At 58.8% G+C, this 17,043-nt stretch overlaps 1 protein-coding gene across 50 annotated transcripts in view; it reads left to right on the forward strand.

Moving 5' to 3' along the window:
• The window catches only part of MCF2L (MCF.2 cell line derived transforming sequence like), a 181,963-nt gene extending 165,148 nt beyond the window's left edge, over positions 1 to 16,815 (forward strand). For 15 of the 50 annotated variants that reach the window (XM_070579361.1, XM_070579314.1, XM_070579322.1 and 12 more), the window contains 15 exons: positions 753 to 822; positions 2,527 to 2,619; positions 2,718 to 2,810; positions 3,648 to 3,773; positions 4,643 to 4,864; positions 5,721 to 5,813; positions 7,045 to 7,123; positions 7,274 to 7,340; positions 8,117 to 8,235; positions 8,519 to 8,611; positions 9,631 to 9,705; positions 13,082 to 13,203; positions 14,583 to 14,695; positions 14,770 to 14,873; positions 14,995 to 16,815. In XM_070579361.1, the coding sequence (XP_070435462.1) occupies positions 753 to 822; positions 2,527 to 2,619; positions 2,718 to 2,810; positions 3,648 to 3,773; positions 4,643 to 4,864; positions 5,721 to 5,813; positions 7,045 to 7,123; positions 7,274 to 7,340; positions 8,117 to 8,235; positions 8,519 to 8,611; positions 9,631 to 9,705; positions 13,082 to 13,203; positions 14,583 to 14,695; positions 14,770 to 14,873; positions 14,995 to 15,080 (1,555 nt within the window). In that variant the 3' untranslated portion in view covers positions 15,081 to 16,815. The remainder of the gene's footprint in view (positions 1 to 752; positions 823 to 2,526; positions 2,620 to 2,717; positions 2,811 to 3,647; positions 3,774 to 4,642; positions 4,865 to 5,720; positions 5,814 to 7,044; positions 7,124 to 7,273; positions 7,341 to 8,116; positions 8,236 to 8,518; positions 8,612 to 9,630; positions 9,706 to 13,081; positions 13,204 to 14,582; positions 14,696 to 14,769; positions 14,874 to 14,994) is intronic. The other 35 variants (XM_070579327.1, XM_070579345.1, XM_070579341.1 and 32 more) reach the window with 7 other exon arrangements.
• The last annotated feature ends 228 nt before the right edge of the window (positions 16,816 to 17,043 follow it).

Below are 17,043 nucleotides of genomic sequence, written 5' to 3' on the forward strand. Positions count from 1 at the left end.
GCCCTCAGGGGACACTTGGGGCGCTCTGTCTGACCACATGCTTTGGCTCCTCTGTCATTAGCATCTCCCACCCGCCCTTCTATAAAGGAGGCAGCCGACCCCACCCGGGGCCTTCCCTTGGGAACTAAAATGAGCAGGTGGCCCAGCCCATCAGTGTCCTTGACCCCGGCCTGGGGTCTCAGTCAGTCCTCAGGTGCTGGGCCCCTGGCGGCTCCACACTGCAGTACTATGTCCTGACCTGATCCCCAGGGAGCTCCCCCTCCCGATGGGACTTACCCTGATAGAAACAAACAGAGGAAGACTCGGCCCAGGGCCCAGGGCGGTGCTACCTCAGGGAGGGTCCCAGGGGCAGAGCCAAGAGCCCTGTTACACAAGCACACAGGTATGGGGGCTGGACTTTCAGAGCCTCTAGATGCTTCTGTCTGTCTGCCTGTGGCCTCTGTCCCATGTCTGCCAGCAAAAAGGGGCTCCCCAACCTCTGCGTGAGCACTGACGCCAGAAACGTAAAGGAACCCGCAAGGGGGTCACGTTGGCTTAACCCTGAGAGTTTGGTGCAGGGGGGACCCTGAGAGTGACAGCTGTGGGCTGCAGGTTCCCGAAATCAGAGGGCGCGTTCCTGCACACGACACCTCCTGCACCGTCCAGAGTTAGGATGGAGAGTCATCTGGAAAATGATGCCTGTTAATTTGTTACAGATGCCGTCTTATTCATGTTGTCCATCGTACAACCTAATGCAAACTTCCTTTGTCTAGAATATTCCTGAGGGAGCTAGAAAACTACATAGACTGCCCAGAGCTGGTCGGAAGGTGTTTTCTAGAAAGGGTATGTATTTGTGTAAACGTGCACCTTGCTGTGCCTTGTTTCTTACAGTTACTACTTAAAATCATAGTGACTTTAAATCCTATTGCCATCCCCTCTGACCAGCTGAAGTCACAAAGTACACGTTTCCAGCTTGGCTGAGATGACGTGATACTTTATGGTAGGGCCAAAAGAATGCGATTTTTTTCTAAAGCCCAATAACTAGTTCAAAAAAGAGAAAAACTGTCAAACGTAAGCTTTGAGAAATGCTAGAATTGTGAAGCATCTGAGTGTTGATGGCAAGTTTGGGTGAAGCTGAGTGCTTTCGTGCTGGTGTTTTGTTCTGTGCTGGTCCTGCCCTGGTTAAGACGCCCTCCCTTCCCAGCTGACCTTGGACAAGTCGTTCACGCTTTCTGAGCCTTATTTTTTTCTCCTTGAAATAGTAAATGTCTGCCTCCTTCCAGAGCAGGGCGATCAGCCGAGCTGGGGGGTTGGTGGGGAAGTTTTCAGAGGAGGAGGGGCTGCGGGGTACAGGGGCCGCTGTCTTCTCCGCACAGGCCCACGAGATCTTGTTATGCTGATCTCCACCGACTGCTAGCTTAGCAGTAGGGAAAATGCAGCTTCCTAACAGCAGTGAAACTAAGTCTCAAGCCAGAGGCTGCAACTCGCTACGATGAATTGGCGTCAGGAGGCAGAAGGGAGGAAAAGGGGAGCGATATTTGTGTTTCCAGTCGGCCTGGCCGTTGGCAGCGCTTCTCAGAGCTGTTTGAGAACTGGAGCCGGGCCGTCACACTGCAGGCCAGCGGCTCAACGTCGGGTCCTGGCCGGCAGGATGAGCACCTCCTGGGATCTTTTCAGAAACGCACATTCTAACGTCCCACCCCAGACCTGCCACGCCAGGACCTCCAGGGGTTCTGAGTTGAAACGAGCCTACGGGCGATTCTCCTGCCCGTGCAAGTTTGAGCACCACCGTGTACACTGAGCTCTGGGGATTCTTTAGAAAGTCTGTGTTGGTCCTACGTTTATTTTTAGTCTGTTAGTCCTGTGGCAAAGCCAGCTGTCCTGAGCTAATGTGTACAGAAGCGGTGTCAGGACCAAGGCAGCCCTGAGAAGGGAGCTTCTGGGGGCGCTGTCACCTGGCTGCCCCACTGCGAGGGGCGTGCGTCTGAAATGGAGGGGGAGAGCCGGGATTGGCCCCACAGGGGCAGGGGACCTGGGGCAGGTGTCGTGCGTCCTTGATTCCAGGCCACTTTGCTCCACATTTGGTTGGGGTTTGTGCGGGAGGCTGACACTGGGCACAGGTCGTCAGCAGCCTGACCGAGGTGCAGGGCTCTCAGCAAGCAGGAGGCGTCTCAGCACCACTGCTCTGTGCTCGCCTCTGCCTCTTGGCCGACAGCTGTGTGCCGGCTCCAGCTGAAGGAGCCCCAGAGCCGTCTGTGCCCCCGGGCTGCCCTGGGGCGGTTGCATCTCACACCGGGGGCTCAGGTCTGACTCAGAGAATAAGCTGTGTAATGTGCAAAACTGCCAGAGAAGACTCAGGAAGTTCCATTTGGAAAAACAGCCTCTGAGGGAGTCCGTGCAGCGGAGAGGCCCCTCACCCAGGACAGCCTGTGATGGGGGGTTCCAAGGCCCCGGGACCCCTCTGGGAGCAGTGGGCGTCCAGAGGGTGTGGCGCGGGAGTGGCACCTGCCCCCGGGCGCTGAGATGGCCGTCTGTGTCCCGGGACAGCTGGAGGAGTTCCAGATGTACGAGAAGTACTGTCAGAACAAGCCGCGTTCCGAGAGCGTGTGGCGGCAGTGCGCCGACTGCCCCTTCTTCCAGGTGCGTCCGGGATCTTTCGAGTGGCGTTTCCTTTAGTGGCAGGCTCCCAAACCCAGAGCTCTGAGAACCGTCTAACCCAGAGGTTTTGGGGCGTGCAGGAATGCCAGAAGAAGCTGGACCACAAGCTGAGCCTGGACTCCTACCTGCTGAAGCCAGTCCAGAGGATCACCAAGTACCAGCTGCTGCTCAAGGTGAGACCCCGCAGGCCCTGCACCCAGCCTGGCGGCCGCCCCTCCCTGCCACCACCCGCCTGTCTGTCTGCGGCTGCCCCGGCCATCCCTGAGCTGCCTTCTTCCCATCTCTATGAGAGTCCTGGTTCTTCACAGCCCTTTGTGGAGGGCCTGCTGTGCGCTGGCCATGGCCGCGGGGCTGGCGACACAGAGGTGAACAGACGGGCAAACCCCACCCTGTGAGGGCTCTCCACATGCACTGGGCTGTGTGCCATACGCTTCTTCCCAGCAAAGCCCGGTCTATATCCAGCTGTCCTTGTGGGCCCAGCAGAGGCAGCTCTGCTAGGCTGGAGTGAGCGTGTGAATGGACGCGGCGAGCGTGCCTTTGACAGTCGGATGTTTATTTGGGTGTCATATTTGAAAGGAAAGAGTAGGAGGTTTACAGTAGCAGATAGGAAGACGTGAGCCCCCTGCGGGGTGCTCACCCTGGGGAGGCACTGGGAGGGGCCTGCACTTGCCCAGCTTGGCTGAGTGTCCGGCTCAGGGGTCGTCCCGACCAGCAGCATCCAGCCAGGCTATTGGGAGTGGTGTGGAGTGGAGCTATAGGGAGATGGGAGGGCGGCTTCCCGAGCTGCTCCAAAGCCAGTGGCCCTAGCAAGCCTGCCACCTGGGGAGGGTGGCTGTCCGCATGCATGTGTGCTGTGGTGACTGCGTCTCGAAGGGTCTGTGTTGGGGCCGCCGGGGGCCTCTGCTTCCAGGACAGAGCATGGGCACTCCAGCAGCTCTCGAGGGAGCGTCAGCATCTAGTGTCCGGACGGGACGGGTGTGTGAGTGGGGCCTGGTTCTCCTCTCCCCCAGGAAATGCTGAAATACAGCAAGAGCTGTGAGGGGGCCGAGGACTTGCAGGAGGCGCTGAGCTCCATCCTGGGCATCCTCAAGGCCGTGAACGACTCCATGCACCTCATCGCCATCACGGGCTATGACGTAAGGGCCGCGGGAAGCTGACGGGCGGTGGGCTGCGGCTGGCCGTCGCTGGGCAGAGCTGTGTCCTGGAGCTTCCACTGCATGCGTCACCCGAATCCAGTTAAACCTCGTGTGACTCGGGGTCAGGTGGCCCTGAGACACAAACTCCCGGGCCGCAGCCTGCGTGGGGGCCTCTCAGGGCAGACGCAGCTCTGCAGCCCTCTCCACTCCTGCCCTTTTCCTGCGGTCGGCGTCCCTCAGGAGCAGGCGGGAGTCTGTTTTCTCTTATGCCGCTTGTGGGCTGGTGACATGTGACACGAGAAGTCAGATTTCGGTCAACTTATTAATTTTATTTCTCTCTCTACAAGTCCATTCAACACTCACTCTCGCTTTCTTTTCATTACTAGGCCTTATTTTTAGAGCAGTTTTAGGTTCACAGCAAAATTGTGGGAAACAAGGATTTCCCATGCACCTCCTGCCCCGACAGCCTCCCCCACCGTCAGCGTCCTCACCAGATGGTGCATTTGTCACAACCGGTGAACCTCCATGGACGCGTCACCGTCACCCAGAGTGCACGATGTTCATCAGGGCTGACTTGGTGCCGGACGTTCTGTGGTTTTGGACGAATGTGTTATGACGTGCGTCCATCACTACAGTATCGTACAGGGTGGTTTCACGGCCCCAAAATCCTCTGCTCCACCTGTTCATGCCCCTCCTCCCAGCCCTGGGAAGCTGATCTTTCACTGTCTCCATAGTTTTCTTTCCCAGAAGGTCACACACCTGGAACCCACACGTGCAGCCTCCCAGAGGGGCTCCTCTCACTCAGCAACGTGCAGCAAGGCGCCCACCTGGCTCTGGGTTTAGTGACCTCCTGCCCCCACATGTTTCAGGGGAATCTGAGCGACCTGGGGAAGCTGCTCATGCAGGGCTCCTTCAGCGTCTGGACGGACCACAAGAAGGGCCACAGCAAGGTGAAGGACCTGGCCAGGTTCAAGCCCATGCAGCGGCACCTGTTCCTGCACGAGAAGGCGGTGCTCTTCTGCAAGAAGAGAGAGGAGAACGGGGAGGGCTATGAGAAAGCGCCTTCCTACAGCTACAAGCAGTCCCTGAACGTGAGTGAGGGGGGTCCAGCTACAGGCAGTCCCTGAATGTGAGTGAGGGGGGTCCTACAGCTACAAGCAGTCCCTGAACGTGAGTGAGGGGGGAGAACGGGGAGGGCTACGAGAAAGCGCCTTCCTACAGCTACAAGCAGTCCCTGAACGTGAGTGAGGGGCCTCCAGCTACAGGCAGTCCCTGAACGTGAGTGAGGGGTCCTACAGCTACAGGCTGTCCCTGAACGTGAGTGAGGGGTCCCACAGCTACAGGCTGTCCCTCAACGTGAGTAAGGGGGTCCCACAGCTACAGGCTGTCCCTGAACGTGAGTGAGGGGTCCCACAGCTACAGGCTGTCCCTCAACGTGAGTAAGGGGGTCCCACAGCTACAGGCTGTCCCTGAACGTGAGTGAGGGGGTCCCACAGCTACAGGCTGTCCCTCAACGTGAGTAAGGGGGTCCCACAGCTACAGGCTGTCCCTCAACGTGAGTAAGGGGGTCCCACAGCTACAGGCTGTCCCTCAACGTGAGTAAGGGGGTCCCACAGCTACAGGCTGTCCCTCAACGTGAGTAAGGAGGGTGCTACAACTGCAGGCTGTCGGTGAATGTGAGTAAGGCCGGTCCAGCAGCTGGGACCTCCCTGGCGCTGCCCTTGTTAGGGGAACTGTTAGCCTGTGGCAGGCTCTGACTGAGTCTTGGCCGCTATTCTCACTCTCTGGCACACACGTTTTCTGTTATGGTGGAAGTCAGGGATCTTGGACGTCCTTGGTCCCCACCCCAAAACTTCTTCCATCGTCTCACCCATGCATCAACTCTAGAGGCAGGTGGAGAGCTCTTACCCTGCACACTGACGCCTGTCTCCCCATTTCCACTGTCAGATGGCGGCGGTTGGCATAACAGAGAACGTGAAGGGCGACGTGAGGAAGTTTGAGATCTGGTACAACGCCCGGGAGGAGGTTTACATCATACAGGTGAGCCGCGTCTCTCGGGCCGCCACCAGGGACGCGGCGAGCCCTGAGGATCACCAGTGAAAGGCGTCTAGTGAGAGCTGGTGTCTAGAATCTTCCGGGAAGCTTGATCACTGGGAGACAGGAGCACCACTCTTCATGTGGGGGCGCTGCCCTGGGCCGTCTAACCTGAGCTGGACCCAGGATGACGCCCCGGGAGACTGCAAGTCAGGGGAGCTCCAGGTGCACCACAGGAAGGTGGGCTGGGCTCCCGTCGCCCCGGCCCCTGTGCAGCTGGACGGCACAGGGGAGCACGGCTGGCCTGTGCCACGCTTACACACACGACCGGGTTCTCTGGGGGCGTGTGTGCCAGCCCTCAGCCGTCCTCACCGTGCTGGGGAGAGCAGGAGGTGGGTGGAGCTGTAAGTGCATCTGGGAGCCTGTGCAAGACCCCAGGTGCCCTGGGAAGGGGTCAGCCCACACCGGGGCTGTGCCTGTCCTGGTTGCCCTTCAAAGTGCTGACACACTCAGTGGGTCAGGCCCAGTGCTACGTGGCAACCCCGCAGGGACGCCGTGGCCACGGCAGCGTGGAGTCGGCGACACATGGGACTTAGTCGTCTACCACTCACAACACCCACGTCAGCACCGCCAGGCCCACGGGCCACCCAGAGCCAAAGTGAGGATATGGGCGCAAGCTCCTGGGAACCGCCAGAGATGGTGGCGGCCCCTGGCTGTCCACAGTCTCAGCATCTGCAGAGCCAAACTGCCCAGCTGGCACTGCCCTCAGGCCCGGGCACCGACCGAGGCAGGGCAGCAGCCCTGGTGGTGGCTCACGCTCCTTTTCGTCTCCCTTGCCCTAGAAGCTTAGAGTTCTGCGAGACTTCAGGCTCCCACCATCCTTGTCACCTAACACAATGTCAGGGCTACTTCTCAGGGCACAGTTCACACCCCATGGTTTCCCACTGAGTCAGATGTCCACACTTGCACAAGGATACTTGCCTGGTGGTCAGCCTTGGCTGTGTGGCAGGGCCCTGGGCGCCCGGCACCGCCCACAGGGCCCCTTCCATCCCGCCCTTGCTGTGGGGGGCGTCCCAGGCAAGGGGACCTCTGGCCGTTTATTCCTCTCCTTTCCCACCCGCATGCTCTCGTCTTCAATTCCTGAGATTGTCCTCGGAGGTTCCGAGAGTGAAACGCCGAAGCGTGAGTCTGCAGGGAGCGAGGCTGCTCACCTCCTGGCGTTTCTCTTGCGGGGTAGGCACCAACTCCCGAAATCAAAGCGGCGTGGGTGAGCGAAATCCGGAAGCTGCTGACCAGCCAGCTGCAGGCCTTCAGAGGTAAGGACGTCTTCGGCCACGGTTTTCTCTCCGCTTTTGCTCCGGGCGCTGTTCATACGCTCCAAGCAGCCACAGAGCCCTAAGCTATTGGCTGCCATGCTCGGTTCAGCGCTCCAGCCGTGCTGGGTCTCGTTTGTCCCCTCCTCGCAGAAGCCAGCCAGCACCGCGTACTGGAGCAGTCCCAGAGCCTGCCTCTGCCTGCAACGGCCAGCGCAAGGTAAGCGGGCACCGGGCCCCACACATCAGGAGGCCAGACGGTGGGCAGTGGCACAGTCACCGAGTTTCCTGGGCCCTGTCCCCTGAGTCTCCCAGTGTTGGGGTGACTTGACGTTGCCCACAGCCCTGGGTCAGGCCCAGCGGGTCAGCTTCAAGGACAAGCGTCTGGCCTGGCGCCCCAGCAAACACCAGTCCTGACAACCCGCCAGTGTGTCCATCTGTGGGTTTTCCCCGTTTTCCGCTGTCCCAGAGAACGGTTAACCGCCAGCATGTCGGTGATGGTGGTGCCTCAGTCAGGGCTGGGGGTGCAGGGGCTGAGAGCCGCGACGGAGGCCACCCCTCGCACCCACGGTCAGAGGCCGCCCGCACACTGGCCTCATCCTTCCCTCACGGCCCTTGCTTTTTTTTGTTATTTTGTTCGTTTACTTGGTTTTTTCCCATATTGTTCCTGGTTCTTATGTAAGCACATGTACTCACTCACGAATGGGATATGGTCTAAGTAAATAATCCACAGAACAACAGTTTTAAAAGAGAAAGACTCCCCTCCCCGCCCACCAAAAGCCGGCCTCCTACCTAATAGCTCGGAAGGGGGTTTGGCCCAGTTTGGCTCCCTTCGGGCTCCGTCCGGAAGTGCGGGCCCCCTGCAGCGGCGGGACACGCTGCTTTGAGGACTGGTGGGAATTCAGGAGGCCTGGCCACCTCAAATCCTCAGGGAGCGTTTTGGAAAACTAACCAGATGGCATCCTATTTCTCTTTTGATGTGTCTGATGCCATTAGTCCCTCGAAAGGGAACACAAGAAACGTCAAAAAGCTGGAAGAAAGGAAGACCGACCCCCTCAGCCTGGAAGGATACGTGAGCTCGACATCGCTGCCAAAGGCCCCCGAGAAGGGCAGAGGTGGGTGTGTGTGCGACCAAGCCTGGCAGGACCGGGGCCACCCCGTGGGTGCCATTGGCGGGTGAGGCAGGGACACAGCCTCCTCTCGCAGGAAGGGGCCTCTGAGAGTTCAGGGGTCCCGGCCCCCCATGTGTGGAGCACTGGGATCTCCCAGAGCAATGCTCTTCCTCATGCTCGGGGGCGCCCCAGCCCCAGAGACCAGCTGGTGTGGCCCGACGTGAGCCCTCCCAGAGGCACCCAGGATGTGGACGCCCCAACGCGGCCCCTCTCTCTTCCTTTGTAGATGACACGGTCACTAACTCTACCTCAGAAAGCTCTGCACTTTCCAAAAAGCGCTTTACCCTGCAGGGTTTTGCTAACCTCAAAGGTCAGAAAGGTAAAGGGCACCGTGTCCCTCGCCGTGTGGCGTGTCTGTCATCCATTCGTGTGTGGTCATTCGTGCGGATGGTCTTGGGGCGTCTGCCTGCTGCGTCGCAGGGGCAGCGTTCAGCGTTCTTCCACTGAGTCACGGTTGTGCTGATGCTGGTGTCTGTCACCACGTGGCCAAGCTCTCTTCTGGGGCCTTTTCTTGGAAAGGTGCACAGGGCTTTTCTGAAGGAGCCTTGCCCGGAAGCTGGACTCGCCATTGCTTTTTGGTCCAACTCCACCACCGGTCGTTCCTCAGGTCAGGCCCCTCCAGGCATTGGCCTTCCTGGCTGCAGTTACTCCCTTCTGCCCGAGGGCTGACGTGCTGGTGTCCCCTGCCTTCTAGAGGCCTCTGCTGGTGCACGGCGCGGGTAAAGGCCTCTCGGATGGAGATCCTGAAAGCTCGACCGCCTCTGGGCGCTCCTGGGTGATGAACTACATGGCAGGGAAGTACGCTGAGGCAGGGTGTGAAGCAGGCCCTGAAGTTCAGGCGGGTCTTACAGGACCCCCACTAGATGCTAGAAGCCGGTGTTACCTAGGGTACTTCTCCTTGGTCCAAAGTTGGAGAGGTTTTTTTTCCCAGTTTTACAATACTTTTAAGTTGGCCTCAAACTTTTTGCAAAAAAAGAAAGGGAGAACAAATTCTGGTGCTGTCGACATTGCTGAGTATGGAAAGTGTGCACGCTACGCATAGTCAACGCAGAGCTCAGAAAGCGCACCAGAGGCAGCCCCCACAGTGATCACACGATGGCCTGCCGGCCGCACACCGGTCTCCTCTCCTCGGACTCCCCTGGGCCTCTCTCACCGTGCGGTCCCTCGGCCAGCAGAGTTTTGTTCCCAGGAAGCCACTTTTTGAATCAGTGGAAATTGCCCATCGGATGCTTGAGTCCCATCCCAGCATGAACTCTTCCTCACGGCTCCCCGGCGCTCTGCATGCAATTCCTCACTCTCTCTCTCCTGTTCTGTTTGTGCCTCTTCCTCCTTCTGCAGCTTCTCCCACCAGTCCTGACAAAAAAGCTAAACGGCACGAAGTAAAGAGCGACCCCACGCCTTTTGGTTTACGAGGTAGAGTGGCTGACCTTCTGTTCACCCACCTGACATCCGTTTACCTGTCTGGTTAGGGACGCTGTCTGTCCTGCTGTGACACGTCGTCTAAGCTGCACAGGGAAATAGTCTCTGCCAGCCGGGAGCAAATTCACTGTTTCCTTCAAAAGCCTGATGCTCTGGTGACACTGTGATGACGTCACCCTTCTCAGTGACCTCCTCATGCCAGGTCTGCCCAGCAGCCACAGGACTGCCCAGTGGCCACCCCTGGCCGGCGTCTGGCTTGGTTGGACTTCGTTACCCAGCACTGTGTAGGCTGCAGCCATCCCTGTCCAGGGGCCCCTGCAGCAGCAGCCCTCCACTTCCCCAGTTTGTCCCGACGCTTCTCGGTGGAGACACAGAACATGGCAGCTGCAGGGTCCCATCCGACCCCTGATCTCCTGGGGGTCATACAGACAGTTGGAGTGTAGCTCCTTCCTGGAACTCAGGCCTTCTCCTTTCTTGCCCCTCGTATTCCGAGGGCAAAGCCCCACCACCCACCTCAGGGAAACCCAGAGACGCTCCTGCTCAGGTGGAGGGTCTCAACTTCATAGAGAGGGTTTCACTTTGTGAGTCTTACTGAGTTTTCCAAACAGTTGAGAAGGTTCCCACAGGGTGTAGCTGAACCGGCATCCCCACACACACCCCCAGAGACCACCCAGGGGCCACCGCAGCTGACTCTGGCCTCAGACTGCACTCTGAGGCCGAGCTTGCAACCCTCTCCCGCAGCCTTCGCATGGCAGCCCCTCCTGTGCTGGGAGAAGAGTTGTTTCCTGCTGATGGCCTCCCGGGGTGGGCGCTTTATTCCGTTCTGCTTTCTCTCTGAGGACCCAGACACGCCTGGGGCATCTCCCCGCTGTCTTCCCCTGGGTAGCAGGCAGGCGTGGTGTCTCGTGAGTCCGGGCTTGTGCCAGGCCCCGGGTGGCTCTGGTGCTGCTTCTGCCACCTCTGGGCGAGTCGTGTTACCTGTGCAAGCTCATCTCGTCTGTGGAATGAAGATGAGGCAGCCTGAGGGTCGCAGTAGATGTCTAAGCCTAGAGCCTGGGGCTCAGCGCCAGCCTCCTCCGCCTCCGCCTCCTCCCCCTACTCTTCCTCCTCCTTCGCCTCTTCCTCCTCCTTCTCCTCGGTCATTTCAGTCTACAGCAGGCAACGATGAGCTACAGGTCTTCCTGGCTGCACTCTTGTGAACGTTTAAATGCTTGCTTCCCGAAAAGCTTCATCCGCCCATTGTTTTACTCAGTATCAGCATCGGTGACTATTCTGAAGGAAACAGAGGTGACCATATTCAGTCACGTTGGCCTAATGTCCTCCTGGCAAAGTCCCCAACTTCCACATAGATGGAGAGCGATGCTGTCCCGTCTGTGTCGTGAGGCTTCTGAACGTCTCGTTGTTCTGCACGTGGTGCCTCGGGCACAGCCAGGTCTCCTTCTCCCACTTACCCCCCATCACACCGTTTAACACAGGGCACTACTTGAGCCCGTTAACAAGCGGTCACCCAGAGGCTCTGGGCAGCCGTGAGCAGCCACAGGCCCAGACGCTGCTCTGCGTCTCGAAGACCTTTTCTCCGCGGGCGCCAAAGGGCGGTCTGTCCAGTCCCCCACATCACAGGCGTGGCCACCTGCTCTCTGCAGCCAAGGGTTACCCAGGCCTGCGGGCCGGGCAGCACTGCCTTCTCTGCGCTCAGAACAGTCTTCATCTCTCTGTCCCCACTGTCCTCACACTCACGCCTCTTTTCCTCCAGAAGCCTCATGTCTGTGGGTGGTAGGCTGGAGGGGAGAAGATGCTTGCAGCCAGGCCACGTGGCGCAGGGACCCTCAGCGTCCCTGGCCAGTGCTCCGTCTTGGTGCCCCATGCTGTACGTGCAACAACTCCAGACAGGCCTGAAGCAGGCAAGGTTGGGTGGTTTGAAACTGGAAGTTGAGAGTCCCCAGTTCCGGCACAGACGCAGCCCGGTGGTGATGTGAGCAGGCTGTGCTCAGCCCCCTCCTCGAGACCCAGTGGCGCAGCCCCAGGAAGGCAGAGCCCGGAGGCCCTCCCGGCCGCTGGACCTGGCCTGGTTGTGCAGTGGGAGCTCGGGGGGCTGCCGGCCTCTGTGGCCCTGAGGACAGGCTGCCTTCACGCGGCTCAGAGCCCCGCCGGCTGATGGGGTGCTCTGGGCCCAGCTCCCTTTCTGCGAAGACGAAGATGGCTTCCTCGTGCCTCTTCAACACAAGCTTTTCTCTCCCAACCTCAAAAATGACTGGCCTTGGGAACTGGCCTGTTAGGCAGCGTGCTCCCTGCAGCCCCCCACTTGCTAACGGGGGAGCATCTGGCACTTTCTCGCCGCGGTCTTCACGCCCAGCGCTGTCTTCTCGAGAGAAAGCGTGCCTCCAGCCGCACCCCGTGTGGCTGCAGCTGATGTGCCCATGCCCACACCCCTGAGCAGCCTGCTTGCTTCCCATCCCACGTGCTTCTTGTCGAAATCCGTGTGACACGTGTGGTGGCTGTGGGCTGACTCTGAGGGAGGCAGCTTCAGCCCGTTACCTTATTACTGGTGTTTATCATATTGATTAGAATTAGGAGCTCGTCATCTCCCATCTCCCCGCAGCTTACCTGCCTTCTCCCCCAAAATGCGAAATAACTTGCTACTCTTTGGGGTCCCTGGCAGTAGATGGAGGAATACATGTATATTTTATGAAGTCCAGGATAAAGCTTTCTTCCCCTCTTGCTGGCAGTGGAGGGGTCCTTGCTTGCGTACGCGGCTGGGCTGGCATCCCAGCTGTGCCTCGAGGTCCGGAGCTCAGACAGCAACTGGCATGAGTGCGCCGTCAGCTTCTGTCCTGTGAGGATTGCGGGGCCGTGCCCGCAGTAAGCGCTAGGACCGTGCCTGCGCAGGCACTCTCCACAAGCCCCTTCCATCTCGGTCTGGCTGGTGTCCTGTGTTCAATGCGTTAATTGATAACGCCATCCCTTCGATGCATTTGCTCCACACAGATGGGGCGGAGGGTCTCGGGCTAGTTGTCTCTCAGGGTCTCTGTGCTCCCCGGGACTAGCAGGCAGTGGCCTGAGAGGAGTGCTTCTCCTCCTCCGGGAAGCGGGAAGCGACAGAGCCTGCTGGATAAGCCGCCTGGACGCCGGGTTCCTTTCTCTCCCCTGGGTTGCCCTGTCGATGGAAGCGGGTGCTCTGCTCCCCGTCCCCCTGGACGGTTTGCACAGGCGTTTTGGGAGTCTGCGGTGTGTCCTGCAAAGCTGTCGAGCTCCTGGGGAGGGGAAGGCCCATTGAGGGTGGCACAGTGCGGGGGTCTCGGGCCTTCCCTAGACCACCCTGGGTAGGCCTGTCAGCGAGGGTGGTCCTCACTGGAGCCTGTTTTTCTCTCAGGTTGGAGCAAAACGTCTCAGCCCTCCGAGGCCCCTGAGGACAACGACGGCTGGTCGAGTGCTGAGGAGCCCCTTAATTCCTCGGACGCAGAGGAAGAAGGCGGAGTGGGCCCCAGGAAGCTGGTAACCCGGCCCGCGGGCAGGCGGCCTGGCGCGCTGGTCCCCGGGGAGGGAGCCCGGCAGCTCCACAAGGTGCCGCTGGGAGGGACGGTTGGACGCAGGGTCCTCTGAGGCTGGTTCCCCACCATCAGCCCGCCGCGCCTATGGGGGCTCTCCTCCAGGGGACACGCACGCCCTGGCTGCCCTTCAGATGCGTAAAACGTTCTTACAGCTTCCTCGAAGCTGTGCCCACGCCTTGGTTTCCCTTTTTAAGAGAACCGCAGTGTTCTAGGTATGGATTTGCACTCTAAACCAGGCCCTGTTTTAATATGAACAGCACTGTTCACGCATTACTTCCCCAGAGTCGGGACGGTACCGGCACACGCTCACAGCGCACTCGGTGCTGCCCTGGTTCTGGCACCAGGGTTGTCACGGCACACGAGAACCCCAGCGTCTGGAGGGGCAGACGCAGGCAAACGGTGGGAGCAGAGGAGGATCTCGGCGTGGTCAGGGCAGCCTTTCCCCAGGAGGCCTGAGGATAAGGAGAGCCAGACATGGGGGCACAGAGGGTCACAGGGAGCCCAGGCCTCGGGGGGCCAAGCCGGGGAAACAGGCCGGTAGGCAGGGGGCGCGGAGCAGGCGGCAGGCTCTGGGAGACTGGGCAGGCCCCGCTGGGAGGAGTCTGCTCTCAGCGTAGCAGGAGGATGTGGCCTTGGTGGCTCAGGGCCATCAGGGGCCAGTGCAGGGTCGTGCTGAGATGAGAGTGAAGGACTCTCGCCCTTACTCTCCCGGCTTCCAAACCCTGGAGCCCCACAGCCACATCACACGGCTCCGCCACCTGGTGTCTTCCCGCCCCGTGACCTTGAGTTCCGCTCACTCTGTCAGAACGGCTCCGTCCTCTGGGGTCCGCACTCCAGCACACAAGGCACTGAGCATCCGCGCTGTAGGAGGCCCTGCAGACCAGGCGGGAAGGGAGTGGATGAGACGCTCCACTCTCATGGGGGGGAAAAGCCAGAAGTAGTTGAATACGTGACGTGTTGGGTGAGGATGGTGCATTCCAGGAGGGAGGCCCAGGACGGGGCAGGTGGAAGGCTGGCGAGGGCTGTGCGTGGAGTGTTGGAGATTAGCAGGAGCAGGGGCAACGGAGCGAGGCCTGACCACAGGCCGGGCTGAGGGCGCTCCGTAGTCTGGTTAGGTCTTAGCACGGTCACAGGGAGACCTAACGACCAGGATTCCTGCCCAGTTGGAGGCGACAGTCGCGTCAGCAGCCCATAGAGGCAGCGCCCTCGTCATCCTGCGATGGACGCTCGAGGCCCGCTGTCCTGGGACCTTGCCATGGTGGACGGTGGGTGGCTCCCATGCTGGGGGAGCAGGGGGTGCCTGATGCACTGTGCACCCCCCAGGTCCCGGGGAGGTTCACAGTTGTGGCGGATGACGAGAAGGGCAGTCCTGACACGCTGGTCATGAGGAGCGGGGACCTGGTGGAGGTGGTCCAGGAGGGCGAGGACTGCCTCTGGTAAGATGCGCGACGTGCTCATGTCAAGCCATGCTGGCCGGTGGGCCGGAGCCCTGACCGCCCTCCCCCTCCAGGTATGTCAGGAACCTGACCTCCAGCAAGGAGGGCTGGGTGCCGGCCGGCAGCCTGTCCGCGCGCCTCGGCAAGTCCAGCTCAGCTCAGTGCTTGAGCAGCTCAGGTAAGACCCCCATCCCCGCCGGCCGGCCCTGAGCCCCGGGCTCCAGCCTCAGTCCATCCAGATGGAAGGGGCTGTGTGTGCACGTGCGAAGCCGAAGCCCTTCTCGCTGCTTTTCCTGCAGAGTCCAGCGCAGGGTCCACCCTGCTGAGCAGCTCCTCCAGCTGCAGTGAGAGCTGCGGGGTCCCCCTCTCAGACCTGCAGGGGTAGCGCCGCCGGCCGGCGCAGGACACCGCCTGCGAACCTCTAAGTTTTCCTTTGCTTGGGCTTGCTTAGTTTGGTGAGGGGCGGTGCTCTAAGACGCCCTGGAAAGGAGGACCCTGCCAAGACCCCAGCGAGGAGCCACCCGCTGCCACGGGACCTCTCAGTGCAGGACACGGGCGTTCAGAGGGAAGGTTCAGGAAGACTCTGCCCTCCAGCCCCCACGCCAGGACCCCATCCCAGGGCGCAGAAGCCAGTTTCCAGAGGAAGACCCGTCCACCGAGCTTCCTGGGAAAGTCTGGAATGGATGGGGGAGCCGCGGGCCAACGGACCACCAGTGCAGAAGACGCGAGGCAGGGACATCCGACCGGCCTCTGCCAGGCGGCGGGGGAGCCCGTCCCAGCCACGCTGCTTTGTTTCCGGCGTCTCTGGTCTGGTGCTTTCTGCAGGGATGCGTGTCCTTTGGGACTGCTCCCAAAAGCAATGACCATTTCACTGACCCAACAGCTGGAGGAGAGAGGGGTGGGGGCTATTGTGTCTTTTACGAGTTTCTTTTTAAAGCAGGGATTAATCCCACGGCCATTTTTCGTGGTACGTTGGTCTCTAATCTTTACCAAGAATCACTGTGTTTACATGAAATGACAATTTGATACTGTATTTGATATAAAACTATTTTTTTGTTACTGGGGGTTCACACTGCAGCCCATTGTTTATACTGCGGCTGGTTCGGGGACTTCGTGGGAACGGTGCACGTTCCACAGCCACCTGGTCACAGGGGGATGAGAACACGTCCCCAGTAGGATCAGGCAGCGTTTCTACAGATGAGCAGTTGGAAACCAAGCAGATTCCTTTACCTTGTAGGTTAATTTTTTAAAGAAAACTTGAACTATAATTTAAAATAGTAACCTTCTTTTCTACAAAAAGAAAAAAATGGGGAACTCTTGATTTTTTTAAACTAGCTTCACTGGATTGGGATATTTTTATTGTTTTTAAAGAATATGTAAAGATGCAGTTTCTGCAGGGTGTCGTCTGAACCATGCTGTCACCCGAGCGCCAACCGCCACCTCCTGCGCACCATCAGGCCGCCTATGTGTCTGTGTACAATCACCCTGAAAACAGGAATTTAAAGGTGCAGAGTTTATTTTATTCAGATCAAGGCAGAACTGGAAAGAAAACCCTTCTGTTTCACCTGTTTTTGTGTTTCAGAAACGAATTCTGTTCTTCAGAAACTTTGCGTGTCTGGTTGAGGCCGCTGTTTTTACCTGTGTGTATATATGTTGACGTGTGTACATATGTATCGATGTGAAGGGTGTATTTACAGGCTCCCTGCTGCTGGAAATGTGTCACTTTACAGCCTTCCCTGAGCCCCGGGCCCTCTGCAGCAGGGCCCACAGGCCTCCTCCCCCGCCACCTGCAAGGCCACCGCAAGCCAGACCTCTCTGGAGTGGGTAATAAAGCAGAAAACGTGCGAGACTCGGCAGCTGTTCTCCTGGTGTATAAGTTATTTACAAATGGATGTGTCACATAATTAACTGATACGTTGATTGTTCAGACTCCGTTCCTGCCATCTCAGCCTGGGATGACCCGCCAGTTTTTGTGATCTCTTCTTCATAAAAGGCACTTTAAACCTCGTGTTTCAGCCACTGTCCCTTTTTTTTTTTTTTACTGCTGATGTAAATGAAATTTAAAAGTGAGAGTTCTTTATTGTATGGATGGAGTTTGAATAAACATCAGCCGCACTTGCTGTCTGCCTTCGTCTGCAAAGGCACAGAATCCCTTTTGTCCTCGGTTCCCAGCACCGCGGCGTTTTATTTGCTCGTGCACACTCAGTACGGCAAGCACATGTTAAAACAGAGCGAGGCAGGTGGTGAGCGTGGCCCAGAGAATGTTCCATAGGCTTTATCTCCTCAGAAAATGATGAAGCTAAAATGACAAGAAGCCTGTGTGTGTCACAATGTAAAGGTAACGAAAG

The sequence above is a fragment of the Equus przewalskii genome, chromosome 16 (assembly GCF_037783145.1).
Source record: "Equus przewalskii isolate Varuska chromosome 16, EquPr2, whole genome shotgun sequence".
In the NCBI taxonomy this organism is placed as follows: Eukaryota; Metazoa; Chordata; class Mammalia; order Perissodactyla; family Equidae; genus Equus; species Equus przewalskii.